The 23698-nt window shown below is 46.4% G+C and overlaps 3 protein-coding genes across 8 annotated transcripts; 1 reads left to right on the forward strand and 2 right to left on the reverse strand.

Moving 5' to 3' along the window:
• Positions 1–971: 971 nt before the first annotated feature.
• CEP104 (centrosomal protein 104) lies at positions 972–15374 on the reverse strand. Of its 5 annotated transcripts, none has more exons than XM_021534266.3 (22): positions 15278–15374; positions 14509–14672; positions 13820–13993; positions 13363–13501; positions 12717–12782; positions 12274–12350; positions 11972–12140; positions 11556–11714; positions 10720–10950; positions 10308–10511; positions 9628–9795; positions 8907–9080; positions 8393–8569; positions 7750–7953; positions 7066–7182; positions 6566–6602; positions 6416–6488; positions 5703–5811; positions 5300–5438; positions 4571–4638; positions 4249–4339; positions 972–3094 (listed from the first exon to the last, which is right to left on the reverse strand). In XM_021534266.3, exons 2-22 carry the CDS (start codon positions 14619–14621, stop codon positions 2961–2963), a joined length of 2823 nt encoding a protein of 940 aa, XP_021389941.2. In that variant the 5' UTR covers positions 14622–14672; positions 15278–15374; the 3' UTR covers positions 972–2960. The 5 variants fall into 5 exon arrangements, with proteins under 5 accessions (XP_021389941.2, XP_021389944.2, XP_021389943.2 ...); XM_021534269.3 differs by having other exon boundaries at positions 15114–15337; XM_021534268.3 differs by having other exon boundaries at positions 15152–15334.
• DFFB (DNA fragmentation factor subunit beta) lies at positions 15276–19635 on the forward strand. Of its 2 annotated transcripts, XM_021534272.3 has the most exons (7): positions 15337–15932; positions 16061–16187; positions 16267–16455; positions 17130–17209; positions 17368–17541; positions 17951–18051; positions 18525–19635. In XM_021534272.3, the coding sequence occupies exons 1-7, from the start codon at positions 15819–15821 to the stop codon at positions 18739–18741; spliced, it is 1002 nt and encodes a 333-aa protein (XP_021389947.1). In that variant the 5' UTR covers positions 15337–15818; the 3' UTR covers positions 18742–19635. The 2 variants fall into 2 exon arrangements, with proteins under 2 accessions (XP_085414957.1, XP_021389947.1); XM_085558831.1 differs by having other exon boundaries at positions 15276–16187.
• A 759-nt stretch (positions 19636–20394) lies between these two features.
• On the reverse strand, positions 20395–23460 carry C21H1orf174 (chromosome 21 C1orf174 homolog). The gene is made up of 3 exons (XM_031506591.3): positions 23277–23460; positions 22250–22735; positions 20395–21508 (listed from the first exon to the last, which is right to left on the reverse strand). The coding sequence occupies exons 1-3, from the start codon at positions 23451–23453 to the stop codon at positions 21398–21400; spliced, it is 774 nt and encodes a 257-aa protein (XP_031362451.3). The 5' UTR covers positions 23454–23460; the 3' UTR covers positions 20395–21397.
• Positions 23461–23698: the final 238 nt, after the last annotated feature.

Consider the following 23698-nt stretch of genomic DNA (forward strand, 5'->3'; position numbering starts at 1 on the left):
GAGGGCCCGCCGGGATGGCAGCGCCGTGCCCGGGGGCAGCGGGGCCTTGAACAAGGGCAAAACGGGCACCGCACCGCACCCCGGCGGTGCCGCACAGCTCCAGGCACAGCTTACACACGTGGTGCTCACACACGTGCGAGTCACACAGGTCCGCTTACAGCTCACATACATAGAGCACGCATGGTACAGTCACACAGGTCCAGTTACAGCTCACACACGTACAGCACGCATGGTACAGTCACACAGGTCCGCTTACAGCACACACAGCTACAGCACACATGGTACAAGTCACACAGGTCCGGTTACAGCTCACACATGTACAGCACGCATGGTACAATCACACAGGTCCGCTTACAGCTCACATACATACAGCACGCATGGTACAGTCACACAGGTCCAGTTACAGCTCACACACGTACAGCACGCATGGTACAGTCACACAGGTCCGGTTACAGCTCACACACGTACAGCACGCATGGTACAGTCACACAGGTCCGGTTACAGCTCACACACATACAGCACACATGGTACAATCACACAGGTCCGGTTACAGCTCACACACATACAGCACGCATGGTACAGTCACACAGGTCTGGTTACAGCTCACACATGTACAGCACGCATGGTACAGTCACACAGGTCTGGTTACAGCTCACATACATACAGCACACATGGTACAATCACACAGGTCCGGTTACAGCTCACACACATACAGCACACATGGTACAAGTCACACAAGCATGGCTCACACAGGTCCAGATACAGCTCTCACACATACAGCACACATGGTACAAGTCACACAGGTCCAGTTACAGCCCACACATGTGCAGCACTCACACATACAGCATACACTTGTTCAGGTCACACAGGTACAGCACTCACAGGCACCCACAGGTGCTGTAGAACCACAGCCTCACCCCACTCTGTATCCATTTCCATTGTAGCAGGTGGAAATACAGATGTACCCTCCAGACTGGCTAAAGTAATTTATTAAAGATGTGCAATAAAAATAATTTACATTCAACACAAGTGACTCCTTTTCTTGATAAAATCTTCCAGATTTCAATATGTGATTTGCTCATCCAGCACTTAGGAACATGCAATCACTATAAACTGCTCTCTTGGGCTGTGGAACACCAAGAGGTCTTTTGGGATGAGATCCAACTCCTGCACACATGGACAGGGGCTGCTCTGGAATAATCTCTGCAGTGACACATGGAAACACCTCAGCTGACACTCAGGCACAGTTCAAATGGACAGAGATCACACAGAAACCAGCCCTGAGCTCAGGACCACACTCTTTCCTTGCTTTCCTACTGAGGCCCCACTGTTGCCAAATCCAGGTTCCAGTCCAGCACTTTAAATACCTTCTTCCACTGCCCAGACCTGCACCTGTGCAATGGATTTTATCTGGAATATTTTGCTCCAGACTTGGTGCCACAGCACCAGACCTTGTGGTGTTTTTCAGTCTAGTGTTTATCTTGCCACTGCGGCAAACCCAGGTTGTTAATTAAGGAGCAACCCCAGTAAATCCACCTTTACACATAACACTGGTGGTATTACTGTACTCCAAAAAAGGGTCCTTTCATGTTCTAAAAAATTGCTATTTTATCACCACTTAGTTTTTTCTTATTGTACCACAGAGCAGTTTTCATCCTTACACTTCTGAGCAAGATCAATGGCTATTTTGAGATATTTATTATTTATTCAGCATACAGAATCAGGCTCTCAAATAGGAACCTATGTCAAGAGAAAATAAAAATACCTATATATATGTTCCTAATGTGTGTGTAAATATTGAGTTACGTATTTAGAAGAGTTAGAGAAATTTATACAAAGAATTTTGAAATCCAAGCACACTGATCTACCTGGAAAATCCAGAAGCTGGTAGGCAGGCTGCAGGCAAACTAGAAAAACTGTATTACAAAATCAGCTCTATATACAAAACAACACCATAAAGTCACTCCATGGGAGCAAAACCCCCAAATTTCCCCTCATATTATCATTACCACTCATTCCCCTGCCCGTGGTACCAATTCCACACTGGAAAGCAACAGCTGGAATGTTACAGGTAGAGATGTGAGAATGGCTGCTTTGGTACAAAGCTTCATGCCTTGGGTCTCAATAGACTTTTGTCTCTCTGAAGCTGTTCAAGACACGTGCTCCAGTCTGTGGCTGGTTATTTTAATCAATATCTAACTACAGGAGCTCAGTATTTGAGCTGAAAGTGCACTAAAGCAGGCAAAAAGCTCTAAATTTACTAATTCAACCTCTTCAGGGCCCAACCAAGATTATTTTTTCATTTCAAACTAAACCCTCCAAGTCTGTATTCCCAAGAAAAGGGCCATTTCTTGGGGATACAGACTTGGAGGGTTTAGTTTAACCCTCCTGCCAAGTGGGCTCCTAAGGCACTTGGTGCACAGTGAGAGAGGCCACAATGTCCTGCCACCTCCTGCACAGTGGCACAACACAGGAAAACATCCAGACAACTCTCTGGCTTTTCCATTTGGTGCAAATTCCTGGGGTTGAGCAGTGCTTTGGGTACAGCTCTGCTGCCTTTAGAACCCTAAATCTGACACACACACAAGGTCAGGCTTCCTCCACGTGTGGTTCCTGCTCCTCAAGCACCTCAGGGAACCCAGGGAAGAGGTTTCTCTCCCTTGACATAATTAATGTCTTTGAACACACTAAATTACAGACATGGGATTGGAAAGGAGAGCACAGTTATCTGTCAGAATAATGTTTTTTGTCCCAGAACATTCGGTATTTCCAACATGAGCATTCCTAACAAAGCAAAGCCCAGTGCTGCAGTGACAGCAACGCCATGGGGATCACACCAGGCACTGCTCAAGGCTAAAAACAACCACCACAAAAGATGATACAAGTTGCCCACAATTTTTAAATAGCTCTGAACAGCCATGTGCCCAGTTATTCAGACAAAGGAAGAAATACTTGTCCTGTCATCGCTTTGAGTATGTTTTGCCAGTGCTTTTATTTGGGCTCCCTCGAGTTCTGATCTTGCTTCCTTCTGGAGGAGGTTGAACCCTTACTCCTGAAGGACCTGGTCTCCTTAAATAGTGGCCAGCTACTTTGGCTGCAAAGAGAAAAACAAAGATCATTATTGCAAGCACATCAAGTCCCAGGAGTGAATTTGATTCCCAAGATCTGTTAAGTCTGAATGACTGAAGCAACCAGCAGCTGGCAGGCAGAGCCTCAGCATGCTCCACACCAGCAGTGGTCAGACTGAATGGTCAGGGCTCCTTTCCTACCTCTAGGAAACAGCTCTGGAATCAGAGCTTATCCAGGCAGGATTTGCTTCTGTTTCCAAATTCTAAGCAGCAACAAACTAACAACTCCCCGGCATCTTATTAGCCAGTACAAACAGCAAAGCTGAGGATGGACTGACAGGACTGTGGATCCAGTTTAACACCAGAAAGTGCTGAGTTTAACCCCTATGATTCACTTAATTCAGCTGGAATGGGCAATTCCACAGCTCTTTCCAGGAACATGGAATAGTGACATGAGCAGAGCACAGCTGAGAGCAAGTGAACTCTGAACATGCAGCTGACTAAAAAACTCCAAAGAGCCTGATGGAGGAAAGGTTTAAATGTTACTGGACAAAAGTTCTGGTGTTGCAGGTAGTTTGTTTAACTTCTGTTTTCTAGAAATAAAAGGATTTTCCATGTTCTTCATAAAGGTAATTGTTGAAAAAAACAACCACCTGACATCATCAATATCTCTTTGATGGTGAAAAAGCTGCACAATGATAACTCTGTCTGCTAACTGAGTCTGGACTGGAAAGGAAAAGCAGTGCACAGCACTCACTGTTCAGTTCACCCTGTAATTAGGATCAGATTAGCAACCTTTGACAGGACACTGAAAGCTAAATCAGGCTCTGGTTCCCTGTGTCAGCGTTCAGGAACTTTCCAGAACACTGTTCAGCTGATTGTTCTATTCACAGTCATCCTGTTCTGCAGAAAAAAATCCCTGAAGTGATCAACTTATTAAATCTGCCAGTTTTCCCCACCAGCTGAGCTCACGTCCTCCTTTGAACATGGCTGTTATTGCATGATTTTGGGAATTTGTTCCCCAAGCACAAGAACTATCACTTAGCTCAACTAAATGCAAACCACGAGTTGCACAGACCCAGCTCTTGGGGATATAACACTTTCCTTAAGCAAAGACAACACATTAAAAAGTATAAATGTTATTATTTATATACTATTAAGACATTAACTGATGCCTTACCAGGCTGCAGCAGAATGGTTTTGTTCAGGGGGAACATCCTCCGCTGGTTCATTTTGCAGCCATCTCCATTCATGAGGTGAAATCTCCAGGCCTGAAGTCAATTACAAAGCAATGACAGCACAACTCCAGCAAAATTAGCTAATGTCACATGGGCAAAATAATTGTGTACAGACTTTGTATAAACAGCACTTTTATCTGCTTTTTCAAAAGCACCTTGCTATGAAACAGAAGTTAGTATCTCCATTATTTTAATATATCTTGAAAGGCCCATCATATTAAAACAACTCATAACAATATTGCCCAATGTGAAGGGTTGCCTCACCTCTTCTCCAGGAGGAAAGTTCTCATGGCACAAAGGACAGTGGTTTGCCACATTTTCTGGTTTGGCAGCTGAAATTGTTTGAAAAAGAATATAATTGCAAAGAGAGGCTAATTTCAGACACAAGAAGAACCTCATAGCAAGTAGCATAAAACTACCTCATGTCTAACCCAGTTTCTGCCCCGTTACCATTAACTGGTCCCAAAGAAGTCCTGTGTTTAATCATCCTCAACAAAACAAGATCAAAAGGAATCTCAGAACCCAGAATCGCATGGATTGGAAGGAACCTTAAAGATCATCCCACTCCCATCACTCCAGGCCCTTCTAAAGCCCTTCAGCTCCCACTGGAAGGCCACAGTTTGGTTACTCCAAAGCCTCTTCTTCTCTTGGCAATCCCAATTCTCTTGGCTTTCCCCACAGCAGAGCTGACCCATCCTTCTGACCAACCTGGTGCCTCCTCTGAACTTACTCCAGCAGGGCCATGTCCCCTCTGTGCTGGGATAGTGCTCAATCTACAGGGACATGGAAGAGACTTTCCAGTCTTCTCACTCACCCTCCCATTCACAGAGCCCAAGCACCAGAAAACTCAGGCACTTTTCCCAAATCTTTCCCCTCCTGAGGATTTACTTACATCCCTAAGTCTGAAACACAAGCAGCCTGACTTGCCAAAGATCCCTGGTGTTTGAAAGTCTGAACCTGTGGTGTTCCACCTTCCTGTCTGGAGCTACTCACGATTGCAAAGCCTGCTCTTTATGTGTCTGGGCAGCTCGTCCTTGGGCACGGCCTCTCTGCAGCGTGGGCACCTCCCAAAGCTGTCCCTTTTGTCACAGTCAGACAGCAGGTGCTCCGTCAGGCTGGAGATCTCCAGCATCTGCAACACAGCCACAAGGTTTGTGCTGAGCAAACACGGATGGCATTCAGCACTTCAGCCTCACCTTCCCAAATGAGAAAAGGAAAATTCAATTTCAGTCCACTTATTAACTCATTTTCTCTTGCTGCTCTTTTCCAGAAGCACTACCCAAATCGCACGGGTGTGTTCAGAATTCACCTGTCCATGTGTTAAATATCCTGCAGTGCCTCTAAACCAGACTAACAACAATCCATGCCTCAGGAGCTCTGGGAAGTTCAGTCTGACCTGTTTGCAGTGCTCACATCGGGTTAACACGGGGCAGTGCTTCCAGTAATGTAGATCCAGCCCTTCCTCAGTGAAGGCCTCGTTCCTTTCACCACAAAAAATACACAGGCTGGGAAAAAAACACAAACATCAGCAACATCAGAGAGAAACAGATGAGCCCCATTCCTTCTGTTCCAAGCTGTTCTCAAACACACTCAATATCTTGAAGAGTTTCTTTTCCCTCTGTAATGCTGAGCTTAGGATGGGGCACGTACTGCCTTGTAATTTAGAATAAATACAACTATAGAACATTTTTTTCTTACAGAATGATTAATTCTACAGAAGTTCTGAGAGCATCTCATCAAAACTGGCTTTCCTGGCTCCAGAATTTCCAAGGGCTTCTTCTATGCCCTCCCCCTACAACACCCAGCCAAGGCCCACCATATTTTTCCCTTATTTCACACTGGAAGCTGAACATTAAACTGTGGCTACTTCTTATATCACAAGCAAATACTCAGGAAAAAAAAAAAAAAAGTACAAAGTTACACTATCCAAGAACTTAAAAAAAAAAACACCTAGGATTGCCTGGTGCCAAATCTGTTAGAAGAGATTTTAGTCTTTATTGTTTCACTGCGGAAGGTATTAGCTTTGATCTACTGGAAAAATGTTATTACTGTTACAAGCTCACAGGTGACACCAAGGGCTTAAGGTGATTAGAGGCTCATCTCACTTACTTATCCAGGTAATTTGCAACAGAGGAAAGTTCCTTCTGAATCTTTGCTGCTGCAGTTTCATATACCTTATAACCTGTAAGGAGAGAACTATTAAACCAAGATCACAATTTAATTTGTGTACATTTCTTAACTTTATTTGAAACTACCTACCTTGATTCTGTGTCTTCTCAAAATCAGATTCTTTCTCCTATCAAACAAAGAAATTTAACTCAGAAATTTGCTTTCCAGAGAGAAAAGGAGCACACTATATTCTGATTTCTGTCTGGAATTTAAAATTTAGAAGCAGAGCCAATGAACTACAACATTTGTGCTTCTGGTTCTAGGGCAAATCCCTTGTATTAAGGTATTATATTATAAAGGTATTATTGTTATATTATAAATGTATTATATAACATATATTATAAAGATATTATATATTATTGCATAATAAAGCTATTATTGTTATATTATAATAAAGAATCCAAATTTTTCACTATGTTAGGAGAAACAACACCCCAGATTTTAAGCAGGACTGCTGAGGAGAAAAGTCACCCAGGGTATGTCTAGAGTTTCTAACTCTTTTTAATAAGACAACACCAATGCTCATTATCTATGTCCACAATATCCAAGGAGCAAAGGATTAAAACAACCTTGAACTGAAACATACTCACCTTTTCAGCTTCAACCTCTGCTTTTAACTCTAATTTCAGAGCTGCTGGGTGGCCTTTTAGAACTTTCTTTCCTTCCTTTGTCTGTTTCTCTGTTTCTGTTGCTGCTTTTTTCTGTGCCTGGCAGGAAATATTCTGTCAGTTCCAAAAGCTTTGGAACCATCCCTCATACACAAGAGACTGCAAAACACATCAGCACAGAACTCAAGGTCGATGCAGGACAGGAAATCTCCTGCTTGGTTAAGTGATGGGTGTGACACTGACACCTCCCTCTTCCCAAATTCCCTGCACTACCTGAAAGTAACACACAGCAAAACCTGTGGGCTTACTGTTCCCAAGGACTGACAGCAGAAAATAGCTTTTGTGCATTTTCCAAACTGCTTGTCCATCTCAGTATTCCTTGTTGGCCTAACTCCCAGGAGTGAGTACAGGGAATACACTCAGCTATCCACGCTAAGGAACATTAACCACACACCTGAAGTGAGACAGAGGTCCATGGGGGCGTCCTGTCTTTCCCCACAGGAGGAATAAACTCTATGGAATTGGGAATTGGGCTGGGGGAGAGAGTTCATGGCGTACGACACTCTGCTACCCATGCACTGTCCAACCCAGCCATGAAATCAGGACAGCACTCAGCCAAACGCCACGTCTGAAGTGGCCCTGTACGCCCTGCCTCTCATCACATACCCTCACTTCAGTTTCAGATTTGCCATCGATTTTGGCAAAGCCCTCAAAGAGAGTTTTGTAGCGCACGGTCCTGCGGGCGCCGGCGTCGTCCAGAGGGAGGAATTCCAGCACGGCTGCCCTGTGCTCCCTGTACATGGCAAAGATGATCCGCAGCACCACCTCCCGCACCTCGTGAGCCCTGTGCTCCAGAGCTCCCATGGCAAACTGGAAATAATGATAAAAAAATTTATTTCTCTCTTTCCTCACATTACTGATTTGTTAGTCCAAGACTCCATTGCAGCAGGAGAAATCTTCCTACAGGAGAAATCTTCTCTGAAGGAGAAATCTTCCTACAAGACAAGTTTTTGCAAGCACTTTTAAACTCATTGGTTCTTTTTTCCAGATATTAACATCTTGCTTCCTAGAATCCCAGAATGGTTTGGGTTGAAAGGGATCTTAAAGCTCATCTCATTCCACCCCATACCATGGGCAGGGACACTTCCTACTGGACCATGTTGCTCCAAGCTCTGTCCAACCTGGACTAAAATTACCAGCACTGTTGATCAGGGGAATATACCTCTCCAGGAATTCTCAAGCACGCAAAAAAGCCAGGCAAGCCCCCAGAAAACCATCAGCAAATCTTCCATGTGCTGTAACCTCTTACCTTCATGACATTGTTGATGGTAAACCCGGAGTTTTCAGTCCCCATGGCTCTCAAGAGAGATTCCACCAGCTCCACGTGACTCATCACCAGGTGTGTCGTAGCATTTGGTTTTAATGTTTTAATCAGGTGCACTGGAATAATCTGGAGAGGTTTTACTTCAGGGCACAGTGCCATTTCCTAGAAACACAGAGTCACTGAGCACACAGATGCTGGATAAGGACAATTACCTGTCTCTGCAAAGCAGAGTTTTCTCATCTCTGTAGGTCACTCGCAGCAAAGAACACAAGAGTCACACCTGCAGCAGCAGCAGGTACCCCCAGACTGCTCCAGGTGACCCTGATTTGGGGTTGGACAGGATGATCTCAAGAGCCCTTCCAACCCCAGCTATTCTGTGATACGTTGTGATAAGATTCTGTGATAAGCTCTAACACTTCACAGCAGCCAACCCTCGTCTCACAGTCCATTCTGATCAGGTGTTTCTCACCTATGAGCACCTATGAAGGGAAACACCCACCTGGATGAAGGTTGAAGCCAGAAGACGAAGACGGGATGAAGAGTCTCCTGTTCTGGAAAGCAAATGTGGCAGGGTTGTTTCCAGACAATGAGAAGTTTCTTGCTTTCCTAGTTTGTGTTTTGGTATATATTGGATAATGATCATTTTTAGAAGTTTCAGGGAAGCCTGAAAAACCTAAGTTAAAAAGGAAAAATGAAACACTGAGCAAAATTACCACAGAGCCCCATTTTCAGACAATACAGTAAGATCTGTTCTTAATGTGTAGCACCCTTAATGGAAGCCACTTCAGACAACTGTTTTGCAGAAAACCTGTTGCTAAAACATAGGTGAAAGGTTTAGAAATTGTTTCATAAAGAGTACCAAATAAATTCTTCTCATTTAAGATTTATTTGATGCCCAAGCATCCTTCAGCTCAGTGCAGTACTTTGAGCTGGAAATTAGAAGTTACTTTGTTGCTGTATTTCAGATTTAACAAGGAAAAAGGATCAACCTCACTGCACATTTACTGCATCAGCTCATGGCTTAGGCCAGGGCAGTTTTCTCCATCTGTTCAATGCCAGACATTGCCCAGTTATTTTGGGAGTTTTGAGGGGCTTTGTTTTGGTTTTGGATTTATTCAACAGTAACTTTATAAACTATTTGTTGAAAGTATCCTAACCCCATGGTTCTGCAATTTTGGCTGCCAGTTCTTCACTGGAGCATCAAAGTTATCCCAGCTTACTGAAGATACGGTGTCTTTGATGGCCTTCCTCACAAGGAAAACAGCAGCCCTCAGCATGTTCCTTAAATCCTCCTTTGGAGTGTCCACTGACACTTCCATCAGCTTCTTGTACACAGTCAGTAAAGCGTCTTCTCGATGTGACCACGTTCTGGAATACGCTCCTGACACCTGAGAACAGAACAATCTATCTCTTAAAAAGTCCCTACAGATATTTCAATACATATTTAATATTTTTATAGAGAACCAGCTTCAAAAGAATGTATGAACTGAAGCGTGAAGTCCCCAGGTGTTCCCCACAGGAATCTGGCTTTATTAAAAGCACACATTTTGAAATGAGATGAGTGAAATGGGATGAACAGGTCAGGCTCATGGAGCCCTTCCAGACACAGTGAGGGTTTCTCTCCCTGCAAAAAAGACAGTGGTAAGCTATGGGTGTTCTGGGTCCATACCCTAAAGCAGTCTGCTGGATCCTGTCTGTTTATCAGCACATCAAGGAATCCATCATCAAAGCTACAGATTGGTAGAAATGCTGTAAACAGGCATCCATAGAGCCAAAGGTCAAATTTTAAGCTCAGATTTCAAAATAGCAGCTCTGAACACATAAAAACCCTCTTAATACAGAGCACAATAACCCATGAGTTTGTTTTACTGGGTTTTAGGTTTGTTTTACTGGTTTTTACCAAAGTCTCTCCAAAAACTTCCACAACAGGGCTGGCTTCCTTCAGTGCCTTCTCCGTGAGTTGTTCAGGCTCCCCAGTATTGCCAGTCCTTGGAGCATCACCCACATCCTCTTCAGTCACCTCTGACTCAATGTAGGCAACAACCTCATCCACCTTCTTGCAGACAGCTGGGAGAGGTCTCTCATCATAAGGTAAAATTTCAACCTAGCAGAAAAGATAAAATTTGCTCTTCTGGAAATGACTCAGATGTGAAGTGGTTTTATCACTAATTGGATTCACCTCAGTGCAATTTTCTCACATCAAAGCAGCATCACACCCGTTAACCATGAGAATAACCACGTTACTTGGAAAGTTGGAGATCAGATTGTTTGCTCTGACAGGTTTCTGTAGTAAGAGAGGGACTACTACTCACATTTTCCTTGGGAAATGCTTCCTTGGAGGTTGTGGGCTGAATCTGAGGAGAAAGAGGGGACTGATAGGGAACAACAGACTCAGAAGAAGTGGGATCCACCAACTGCTCTTCCAGCACAGGCTCTGCCCTCAGGGGCTCTCCTTGGAGTGGGTCTGCAGGCTCAGGATGGGAGCTCTGGGGGCTCTCAGTGCCACTCACAGATTCCAAAGCCAACTCGGGTGGCTTTCGGATCTGAGAAAGGGAAGAAGAGTTTTACAGCAAGGCTAAAAATGTGCTGAAATCAGTCAGTACAGCTACAACTCTGTCAACGGGCTTCTGGTGATTTTAAGTAAACATTGAACCTGGCTCACAGGTGTGTCATCATTCCCACTGGATGCAGCTTTATGAAACAGTCAGAAAATAATTCTGTGTGGGTGCATGTGTGGAGAGATTATAAAACTTCCTTTTCTGAGCACATTACATAACTGTATGGATATAAAAATATCACATGGATTCTGTATGGTTAGCCTTGATACCACCTTAAGCCTCCTCTACCCCTCCAAAATATGAGAATGTACCTTATCCATCTGCATCAGCTAGTCTTGAAATTATGCAAAACATTCAGGATTCTAATACCATTTTCTTGGGACCTCAACAGTTTGATGGGATTTATGGAGAATTAAGCATGTTCATGAAACACCACACTGAGAGTCTTAGGTTGGAGAAATCCACAATCCAAAGAGAAAACTGAAAAGCTTTAGTAAATCTCAGAATTTCCATTAACATGTGAATGAAGGTTGGTTGCTCTGCCATTTCTATTTAGAACACCCTCCTGAGTTTGGACTAACAGCACCCACCAGCAGCTGTGCATCCAGGAGATCGTGCAGCTCCAGCTGCTGGTACACCTTCAGCCTGTACTCATCCATCTGCTCCTTCTTTTTCTTAGCAAGGTCATAATCCTCCTTCTCTACCGCGTAACGCTTCTCTACCTCGTACCGGCCGAGTCGCTCGCCCACCTAGGATTGGTACAAATCATCTTGGAATCATTTTACTGAACATTTCCTGGAATCACTTTACGGAGCACTTCTTGGAATCACCCTACTCTACTTGTTTCATTGCTTTCAGCCAAATTACTCAATCAAACTATCTGATTTAAAAATTACTCTTTTGGGAAATATATCAAAAATCATTATGATGCCACACAAACAGCAAGGCCTTGATGGGCCACTGGAGCTCTGCCCCACTTCAGATGACAAAGATCATCCAAAAACACCTTCTGCAAGTCTGCAATGGCCTGTTTGAGCTTCTTGGCGTGGTCGTAGCACTCGAGATGCACAGCTTCCCTCTTCTTCTCATCCAGCCTCCGGATTATCTGAGCCACTTCTGGGTCCTGGTACATGTCAAAGGCCAAATCGTCCAGAGGTGAAATGGAGTCACATTTCCTGAAGGCACAAAATTAATAAAATAAACCACAATAAGGCAGGCTTCTCTTTTTAGTAGCAGGGAATTAGCAAGACACAGAGATAAACATCTAAGCAGAGGTTTTGCCAGGGTATATGCAAAGAACAAACTTACCCAAGGTAAGTTCCATCTAAGGCAGGGTCATCCAATTTAATTCCCAAGTAGTGATCTATCAGCTTCTCTCTGGAAGGCTTTGGAAGGGTGGGAAAAAATCAACCTTAATGAACATTCACCAACACCAGGTGTGTGCTCAAGACAGAATTCTGACTTGCCACAACCAGCATCAGCTCTGCAATATAGAGCACTTATGTTTTGGGGTATATTGAAGAAGAGAACCCGAAGACGCTGAAAGTGAAAATGTCCCAACTAATTATATTTTAATTTTTGTATTCCCATATTAGGCTCAACTTTCTTGCTTCAAGAGAACATTAAAAATAAACTAATGCAACACAGCTCTGCTTAAGAATTGGCACAAGAAAGGTTCATCCCATTACTCCAGGAACCTGTACTTGAAGAAATGGAGCATCAGTAAAAGGACAGGGATGCTTTGAACTTACACTGCTCATGGTGTCAATGTCATAGTCTGCTGGATCCCCAATGATGTTCACAGCTACCAGGGAAACCTGCAAAAATTCACAGAAAATGGAAATTTATAAGCTCATTCCTCTTTTCTTGGAACAAAAACCTGGGCCTGCGTCAGGAGGGTGATATGGAAGCAGAGAGAAGCGCTGAGTGCTAAATGTGCCTCCTGCTCCATTGAAAATGTACCACCAAATCCACAACCCCTTGTCTGAAACGAGTCCCAGCAGAACTGAGGCAGGTGTTTGTGTGCCTGCACCAAGGTGGCTGTGCAGCATCTTCACATAATGCCACAACAGGTCCAAAATATGCAGAGTGGCTTTGTGACCCCAAAGCTGTTCTCAGAGGGAGTTCCTTGTCCTCACCACAGACCCTGTTGTGTGAGCTAAACCTCAGCACAAACAAGAGTGACAGAATGTGCCCTTGACTCGTTTGTTCTAGATGAGATGCATCCACCTGATCCCAGCTCACTTCTAATCTGTTTTATTGCATTAAAAAAAACTAAAACAGAGGAGCTTTCAACCAACATTTTTTTCTTCTAAAAATCAAGGGAGCAAATTTCTGTGTACCGCTCTTTACTATGGAAGTGTCACCTACATTACCAGGTAAGGACTTCTAACTCACCTGCCCGTACAAGTTGTATTTGTTGACATAATTTCTATGGAAAATCAGCTTCAGGTACTGGCCAACTGCATCCATGTATACAGATTTCAACTCTCGAGCTCTGAAATCAGTCTTCTCATTGTCTGAGAGAGGGACATAACTGGGAAGAAAAATGTAACACATGAGTAGAGGATACATCCAAACACACAGGTGGATTTCTGATCCTCAGGTTTAAAACTCTCTCATAACTGAAACAACTGTGAAAGCTCCATGATAACCTCACAACTGAAATAACTGTGTGCTGTCACTTGGCAAGGCAATTCACCTGCATTTCTAGCTTTGTCACAGATCTACTCAAGTTCGGGATCTCTCAGCTGCTCACACAGCATGACCACATCACACACAGCCCACAGTATTATTTTTCCCCTGAAGCTTTTCTAATTAAGACAATAAACTGATTCAGAACTTTCCGTCTCACCCGAGTCTCTGAAACCTCTCTGACTGATACGGAGCAAAATATTCAGGCAGGCTTTCACTGATGTAGAACTCAATTTTGCTCGCAATCATGTACTGGTGAGCAAGCAGCTGCAGCTTCCGGACCCGACACCTCTCCACCAGCTGCAGGGTGATTTCTTGGGGGTACTGACAGAGCCTGAAAGAGACACAGTTTCTGAATTCAATCATCATTCTAAAGTGGACTTCACTTTCAACTTGAGCAACATTTAATTATGGAGCTTTCAAGTTGTTAATTGTAAGCCATTATTATAAATATTGTAAGAATAGAGTGGAAACACTTTTCCCTTCCCTTTACTGCGTGCATATCTTCAGGTGCCCCACACGTCTAGAATATGTGCTGAGTCAAATGGATTTTACATACTAAATTTTTCATACTAGCTTGCAAACTCCTAGACTGCCAAGAACAAAAACAGTTATCATTTTCCTTTTCCAGGACTCTATTTAAATACAATGCAGTGCCTTTGAGTGTTAATCAATGTACTTTTTTTCCCCCAGAATGAGGGTTCCATGGGATTAAAGTAACTTTTTTTTGCTTTATCAGTTTGGTTTGGGATACTGTAAACTGTTTTGACCATGCACAGCACATCTGCCAGTCGTTTTAAACTTGGTGCTTCAGAAATTCAGTGCTCCAAGACCATCCCCTCACAGTACCTGGGCGAGCGCCACCCGTTCACTGTCGGTGCATGAACCATCAGCTCCCGGGCACTGAACCCGTCCTCATGTCCCGATGAACTGACCACCGTGAAACCAATCTTGTGTGGCATCCTGGGCAGATGAGCTGGTCACAGCCACGGCCTTCAAGCTTCAACTCATCCCTGGAAGGGTGACAAAAACCCACTGAGGCACTACAGCTGAAGTCAGTCCTGAGGTCAGTAGAGTCAGTAGATGATGAGTGCAAATATATATTCCCTTTAATAACTGTTCTTTTGGTGTGGGCTTGATTAGCGCTGAGCAAACCGAGGATTTAGATCACTTTAGATCAATCTACCAATAAATTAAACCCTCTAATCCAAGATGGACCTTGAAACTATGAGCTCCAAATGCACACAGGAGCAACCTGTACCAAACCTGTAGCTGCTCCACGCTCTGCGCGTTGGAGTCAGACGAACAAAAAGCAAAGCACAGTTTAGCCTCTTTGGGAAAGCCACACAACCCACCGCGGCTCCTGCTGGGAGCACCGGGAGCAGCGCTGCGCACCCCGGGCCGCGGTGCGGCACCGACACCGGCCCGTCCCTCCCTCCCCTCGCCGGCCCTACCCCGCCGGGGCGCAGGCCCGCACGGGTCACGGCCGCACCGTTCCGGGGGGAAAGCCAGGCGGGGCGGCGGACAAAGCACGCGGGGGGCTCGGCGGGATCCGGGGGATGCCCGGGGCGGAGGGAGAGCGGGGCGCGGGGAAGCGCCGGGCCCGGCCCGGCCCCACCTGGCTCAGCGCGGCCCCGGCGCCGCTCTCATGGCAACGCGGCCCCGCCGCGCAGGCGCCGCTGCCACGCGGCCGCGGGGCGCATGCGCGGGGCGGCACCGGCCCCGACCCACACACCGACACCGGCCCCGACACCGGGTTATACACGGACACCGACCCACACACCGGCACTGGCACCGACACCGGGTCATACACCGACACCGACCCACACACCGACACCGGCCCCGACACCGGGTCATACACCGACACCGACCCACACACCGGCACCGGCCCCGACACCGGGTCATACACCGACACCGACCCACACACCGGCACCGGCCCCGACACCGGGTCATACACCGACACCGACCCACACACCGGCACCGGCCCCGACACCGGGTCATACACCGACACCGACCCACACACCGACACCGGCCCCGACACCGGGTCATACACCGACACCGACCCACACACCGGCACCGGCCCCGACACCGGGTCATACACCGACACCGACCCACACACCGGCACCGGCACCGGGTCATACACCGACACCGGCCCGGCCATGGCGGAGCCGCTGCGGCCCTTCCGCCTGCGCGGGTGCGGCGGCCCGCAGAAGTTCGGGGTGGCGGCCGGGAGCCTGCGCGCCTTGCTGAGGAAGGGCTGCCGGCTGCTGCAGGTGCGGACCGGACCGGGCCGGGGGCTGCCGGAGGGACGGGGCCATACCGGGCTGGGGTGCTGCGTACAGATGCTGGACGGCACCGGAGCTACCGGGTCCCGCCCGCCGCTCAGCCGCCCGTGGGGCAGCTTCCCTTGGCAGGCAGCCGCCTGTGCCTCTACGAGGACGGCACGGAGCTGACCGAGAGCTACTTCCGAGCGCTGCCGCCGCAGACGGAGCTGGTGCTGCTGGGCCCCGGGGAGAGCTGGCGGGGCTGTGAGTGCGGGGCCGGGCGGGGGGCGCGGGGGCAGCGCCGGCCCCGGGGGCTCAGCCGGTGCCGCCTCACCTGCCCCAGGTGCCAGCGACATCGAGCGGCTCCTGGCCGCGTTCTGCAGCCAGCAGGGCGCTGTGGTGGAGGCTGCGCGGAGGCTGCTGACGGACGAGCGGGCTCCCCGCAGGCAGAAGCTGCTGGCGGATCTCATCCACAACCTGAGCGAAAACATCCTGGCCGAGGACAAGGAAGACGACAAGAAATGGTTTGAAGGTGCGTTTGTTGCCGTAGGAAGACTCACAGGTCTTGCTCTGCTCTGAAAAGTCACTTCTGTCAGTTTTGTTTGTAAAGCAGAGTTTGGGAGCTCTTCTGGCTGGTGGGACCGGGGACTTGGTCAGAGCTTTAGTTATCCCCTCCATTGGAACGTGTCTTTAGGTTTCTTTAAAGTACATGCACATTTACTATCAGATAACGTTTTTTAAAAATGGTGTTCCCTATTGCTTTAATAGATAATTCTGAAATGCATTTCCCCCATTAATATAAGTCCGCACTTAGGATGTTTTAATGATTTGCTAATAGTGTATGGATAACTTGCACACCTCTGCCAGCTAACGATACTTTACGTTCTCTTTACACTCTGCAAGTCTCCCTTCCTATTCCCAAGCCATTACTGCAGCTCTTCCCCAACAATTCTGTTTTCTTTTCACAATCTCTTTGTGTTCCAAAAATACAAAGTAACAAGAAACATATAACAATACCAGCTACTTCTCCCTCAGCAGATGCTCCACAGCATCCTTTTAAGTGCTTAAGAGCAGGGTAGTCCTGAACCAGTAAAATAAAAATGGGAAATTAAAAAACCTGTGCAACCTGAGTTAGTGGAAAGCTGGCATGAACTCCCAGCTGTGCAGGAGCTGTGCTGAGGTACAAAATAATCTCGTTCCCTCCAGGGCTGGAGTCTCGGTTCAAGAACAAATCCAGCTACCTGCGGCATAGCTGTGAGAACAGAATGCGGGGCTACATGAGAGAGGTAAAAGTTTCTGTTGAAGTAACTTTTGTCAAGCTATAACAGTAATTCTGTGGCTGCAGGAATATAAAGTACTTCTACAGTGTGACATTGTGATTGTAGAAAAGAGCCTCAGGCTGCCACAGAAACCGAGGAGTAATTGCTGGGTTTCCCCCCTCTAGGTTAGTGGTTTTATTTCAAACGTTCATCCTGCAGCACGAGATGCCTACAGAGGGATAATCGACCTGATGGCAGATAAACTGAAATCTGTGAAGTACAACGGGTGCTACTTTGACAGAAGGGAGGAGGAGGAGGCAGCACGCCTGTGCACAGCAGAGGGGTGGTTCTCCTGTCAGGTACCTGCAGCCTTCCTGAAGAATCATGGCTGGGTTTGGGTGGGAAGGGACCTCAAAGCTCATCTCATTCCACCCATGCCACGGGCAGGGACACCTTCCACTAGACCAGTTTGCTCCCAGCCCCATCCAACCTGGCCTTGGGCACTTCACGGGATCCAGGGGCAGCCACAGCTTCTCTGGGCAACCTGTGCCAGGGCTCCCCACCCTCACAGGAAACGGTTTCTTCTGTATACCTGACTTAAACTTCCCCTTTTTTCAGTTTGATCCGATTCCCCCCTCAACATAAGAGGAAGGAAACAGCTTCCTGGGTGCAGTGTCAGGCTGGGGGGGATGTGGGGTGCAGGATCTCTCTGGTTCACTCACATGTGGCAGGACCACGCTGGGGTGACAAGTGTGACACCTTTCACAGGGACCTTTTGATAGAGATGACTGCCCGTGTAAGCATTCCATCAACCCCTACAGCAACAGGGAAAGCAGGATCCTCTTCAGCACCTGGAATCTCGATCATGTGTATGTACAAAATGTTAATTCAGACCTACCTGCTTTGTGGCCTTCAGCTTCAGAAAGGTTCAGCCTTAGTCCCTTCCCCCTGCTGTGCAGTCAGCTCTGCTGTGAATATGTGGTGAGAAAAGGTGCTGGGATGCTGCAGCTGCTGTGAGAACAAAACCCTGAAGAGAAATGAAATGCTACCTCTCATTAGCTGCTTTGCTTCTCAGCAAATTTTCTGTGTATGGAAGCAAACCCCTCCTCACTGCACTATCCATGTGAATTCTCCTCTCCAGCAAAACCCCCTCTGAACCATTTCAAATGTTGGTGTGAAGCAAACAAGATTTACTAAACTAATTTCCTTGGGGGAAAAAAATCATATGCCTAGTTATGGAGAAAGAATTCCAGTTCTGCCTGGCTCTGAAAGGAAGATGGAGGCTTGATTATTCTGAAAAATCTCCTGATGGCAATATTGTCTTCTCTTTTGTGTCTCCAAGAATTGAGAAGAAACGTGCTGTTGTCCCAGAACTGGCAGAAGCTGTCAAAACACGAGACGGGAGAGAAGTGAACTGGGAATACTTCTATCAGCTGCTGTTTACCCTGGATAATTTAAAACTCGTACATATTGCTTGCCATAAGAAAACCAATCATAACCTCAGCTGTGACAAAACCAGAATTTACAGAAAGAGGAAGCAAACCCATGAGATTTCCTAGTGCTGTGTCTGGAAGGGACCTGCTGCTTTTCTCAATCATGTCAGTCTGTTGTTTTTAAATAGCTCCAATTTCTTGAATAAGAACAATTTGAGAATCCCTGGCACAGGACTAGCTGGGTAACCCAAGCAGAGCCTCACAAAGCACACTCCAATATCCCATTTAATTATCCTCTCCTGCCTTCCCATTCCTTACAAGCTTCCCTCAGCTCAAATCAAGTGTGATAAAGGTACAAAATGAGTTGGAGGCTGACTCTGATTCTACCCTGTCATCTTTGGCCAGCATTGGCCCAAAACTCACAGTACACAGAAATGAAACTTGAACAAAACATTTTTTCTACTAATCAACCTGCAGGGGCTCACAGACTCCTATTTCTCTGGAGCTTAAGCCAAACAAAGAAGGATTTAGGATCATGTTTTATCTGTGCCTTTTGCAGGTAGCTGCAGGAATGTCAAAGGTTCAGCAACAGAGCTGCCACCTCCCTGTGCCAAACTTCTGCCCTCATCCCCACCTGTCCCTTTGCCATTGCTTCAGACAGACATCTCCTAGAAAGAAGAGCAAGGCCATGGCATTTTTTTTTTTTTGCTTTTTCCACCTTTGTTTGCCATCTTCTCTGCTGATTTCCCTCTCCTTTCTAACACTTTCTGCTTCCAGCTTGAGTTTGCTTGACACACCACCAGTAAGGACAGCTATAATGATCATGTTTACAGTAATGTTTACTTACTGCCTTGGAGAATATTGTTTTGGTAAAACATTTCCTACCTCAGGAAACAAATCAGGAATAGTTCAATTTTTTTACTTGAATTTTTTGTTTTTAATACCAGCTGATAGCAACTAAACTTTTGGGATTGTCAATGTAAATTGTGTGAACATTTTAAATAAAAAAAAATGCCCCCAGATCTGTGTGTGTGTGTGTGAGTACATGAAGGTGCACGAGACATTAATCAGGTGTGATAGAGCATGAAGGGAAATGTGTTTATGAACTGAGCACCAGCTACTTACTGCTCTGTAAATAACTAGGAAAAGCTCTATTTTCCCTCATATTGTTGATCCTGGACCGGTTAGTCCACATGAAATGATATTTCTGCCTGAGCCCAAATTTACTGGGTCTTGGAAGCTTTGCTACAATAGGGTATTGATTTACTTTAAACAACAAACTTGGTCCCCTCCCAAACACTGCAATCTGAAAAGCAAGGATATGGAGATGCATTTTTAACACGGGATTTCTAATTCCACTGCATGCAATTCTTCCAGCTTCCCTTCCTGCACTGTTTGACACTGGGGAGGGCAACAATGGTAGGATTCTGGTGACAAACCCAGTGTCACCTGTGTGGCACGTGTCCCCCAAACTGAAAATGCATTTTGCAAGTGAAATGAATGTCTGTGTGTGAAACGGTGTTTGCTAGAAAGAGCCAGCAGCAAACACAGCACTGAAGGAATGCTGGGAGGAGCTGCTGCAACACAGAGCTGGGCTGGAACTATGAATATGCAATTTAAAAATCTGGATTTTTCCGTGTTACAGAATTAGAGTGAAAAGGAGCCAAGAAATATCTTTGACAGAAACAATGCATCAGCTGGAGTGGAAATGGGAATGCATTACCATGCCATGCATATGCAATTTGTTTGCCTTACAACTTTTGAATGTTTAACAAGCTCTAGCTGTAGAAATTAATATTTATTTAAACCATCTGCTGATAATATTTTCTCTCCATTTTTAGAAACATAGAAGGAGCTATAACAATAAATATCTAGAAGCTTATTGCATAATCACACTTTCAAAGAAATATTCCCACAAACACTGGGTGAATTAACAGTTCCTGGAATTGGCTTAGGTTGCCCCCTTTTTTTTTCTTTAACATGCAGAGGTGGCTGCCTCACAGCCTTAGCAATCTTCCTCTGTCCATCAAATCCAAGGGATGGTATTCGTTGTGTATCACCACCAAAGCATTTCTTTCCAAAATCCCTGCTGAAAACCAGTTGGAAATCAACAAAGGACAACACTTAAGAGCAGTAGGTGGAGGGAGGAGGCAGCATCACAGGGTGGGTGTTTGGGGAGCTGACATGCAATGCAAACGTGCTGAACTCGCAGAGATGAGCACACTGAATCCATTCTGACATCCTGCATTTCATTTTGCCAGCAGAACTGCATTTTAGAGGTTTAATTGGTCCTGGGTTAGGTGTAAACAACCCACACAAGGAAGACCCTTGACCTTCTTTATACTGGGAGTTAGTTTGCTCTCCTTTATTACCTGGATGCCACAGACATTGCAGAATTAAAAGAAAAAGAACCTTGCTCCAGCATCCTTTCCTTGACTATTTGGAAAAAAAAAAAAGGAGTGAAATCAAATACTTCCTCAAGAGGCTGAAATTTACAAAAAAGCCATAAGAACTTCTATATTCCCTGGGTTTTGGTTTTTTTTTTTTTTTTCTGAAATATCAGTGCTAAAGTGATAAATTATACTTTATTTTCAAATAACTGAAAATTCAGTATTTTCCCCAGATAATCAGTGGAATACTGTATCTACCAATTCCAGCTAAACAAACTCTCCCAGTTGTCTCCCTGAGAAAAGGCAAACAGACACCTCATGTTACCGACACAGCCATTGCCATGTGGTCAGAAAGAGAAAGAAGAACCGTTTAATTTGTTTGCAGTTTGTTGTTAGACATCATCCTCCTCCTCATCTTCATCATCTTCTTTTGCAATGAAATGGAGCTTCCTGGCTTCTCGCCTGCTCCTCGTCACGCTCGGGAGCACAACTGCCGGGAGATGCTGGAGGGAAAAGATCAAATCAAGGAAAGTTTGTGGAGGCAGAACTCCTACCTCCACCAGCTCCCATCCTCCCTCAGCTAACACAGGAACCAACCCTCAGCTTGGGAGCAGTGGCACGAAGCTAAAGCTGTGGGGCTCTGGGGTGAATCTGCCCAAACCAGATGCATGGGCAGAATCAGGGCTGGCATTCCTTCCACTGGTGTGAGGAGGATTGGCACAGGGTGAAGGGCTCCCTAAGCAAATCCTCACTGCTCCCTAAATACCACAAGAAACACCTAAAAGATGGTAACATTACTTGCACTAAAGTTATGCTTTTTAAACGGATTCAAATGTAAAGCTCTGGCTCTTGGGTCAGTTAAAAAGCTGAGATAGACAGAAACCAGTTTTCATTCCAAACAATCCCAATGCAGCAGGGCTGGAACTGAGTGATTTCTAGGATCCTTCCAACACAAGCTGTTCTATGATTCTGTTAAGAACCAAAGAATAGCAAAAATCTATTTTGTCTCCACAATGTCATTATCAGTAAAACTACCTATCACATGGAATTGGAATAAAAAGCCTAAATAAGAAGGATTTTACACCTGAAATTAATTTAGCTGGGCGATTAATTTCATTTCTGATGGAGAGTTTTACCTGGGGTACAGGGCCCAACAATACCTGTCAAATTCACCAAGAGTTTTGAGGCAAATTTTAAGCAGACCAGGCCTAGAGTCTAAAGCAGGAACAGACTCATCATCTCACCAGTTCAACATCTCCGAAGAAGCGGTGCACTGGCATGGGCTGGTTGCTGTCCTCATCCGAGAGGCCGCTGCTGTGCTCCAGGAACATCTGCCTCCGCGGGTGATCTGCGTCCTCCGAGGTGGCCCCGTCAAAGCTCCCACAGCTGCTCTCCTCTTCGCTGAACACATGATAGTGGTGCAGATATCCACTCAGTTTTAATGGAGCACCGCTGGAATTCACAGCGTGTGGCCCCAGAGAAACACCATGCTCCTTCTCCTGCTTCCCTTCATCAGTCTCTGGAATGCTTTCATCTTTTTCCTGTTGGATTATACTGCTATCTCTTGGATCTTCTGAACCTCCATCCCCATCAGACGCTTTAGGTGTTTCCCCCAGTGCAGCAAGGTTTCCACTTTCACACGTGAATACCTCTAGTTCTGATTTTAGAACGCTTTCTTCATATTTCATCCTCTTTGCAGGTTGTCCTTCAGCAGCTTCATGTGATGAACACTGTTAGAAAAAAAGGACAAGATTGTAAAGCTCACTTGAAATAAAGAAGAATAAAATCACCTCATCTCTTTAGTTGCAAAGCTGGCTTTGGAACAGAAGGGCTCCATCACACAAGTGGCATTTTGATCCAAACCTTCTAAGAAAAGTAATTAGTAGAAAGTGCATGTGAAGAGAGAGAAGCAGACAGCTTACATAACCCACAATGTACAGTCCTGCAAGAGAAAAACACTTTTCTCAGAGAATAAACTAGCACCATAAGAGGTCAATCACCATATTCTTATTTTCTTAAGGATGATGCTAATGGAATTACTACGCCAGGCCTGTCATCACCCGGTACGACAGCGGCTAAATCTGCTCTGTATTTCTGCACTGGCACAAACAACGTCGTGGGAGGAGCGAGAACGGCAATAAATTTACCTCAATTCTGATAATTCCCACCTGATGATGCTCAGATTGCAGCTGTTAATAATCACCTGCGATCCCCCCGGGGCCGCGAGGCCTTTCCCTCACACACCATCCCACCCGGCCCCGTCCCTCCTACCGGGCTCGCCGTGTCGGCTGTTTCCCCCGCGGGCTGTGCGGGGTCGGCTGCCGGGGCCGCCTCCGCGGAGCGCCGGGCCCGGTGCCGGTGCCGTGGCCGTGGCCGTGGCCGGACCGGGCGAGCGGGGCCGGCGGTGTCCGAGCGGCTCCGGCCCCGCGCCGCGCCGCCCGCCGCCATCTTGGGCCGCGCGCGGGCCCGCGCTCGCCATCTTGTGGAGCTCCGGTCAGGAGCCCCGCGGCGGGCGCGGGATGCGGGCACCGACAAAGGGCTTTGGGCACCGGCAAAGGGCTCCGGGCACCGACAAAGGGCTCCGGGCACCGACAAAGGGCATTGGGCTAAGGGCTCCGGGCAAAGGGCAGCCTCATGCCAGGCAGTGAGGACTGGGAGCCTACGGCCCTCGCACACCATAGCCCCTCGCACAC

The sequence above is a fragment of the Lonchura striata genome, chromosome 21 (assembly GCF_050655825.1).
Source record: "Lonchura striata isolate lonStrDom1 chromosome 21, ASM5065582v1, whole genome shotgun sequence".
Classification (NCBI taxonomy): domain Eukaryota; kingdom Metazoa; phylum Chordata; class Aves; order Passeriformes; family Estrildidae; genus Lonchura; species Lonchura striata.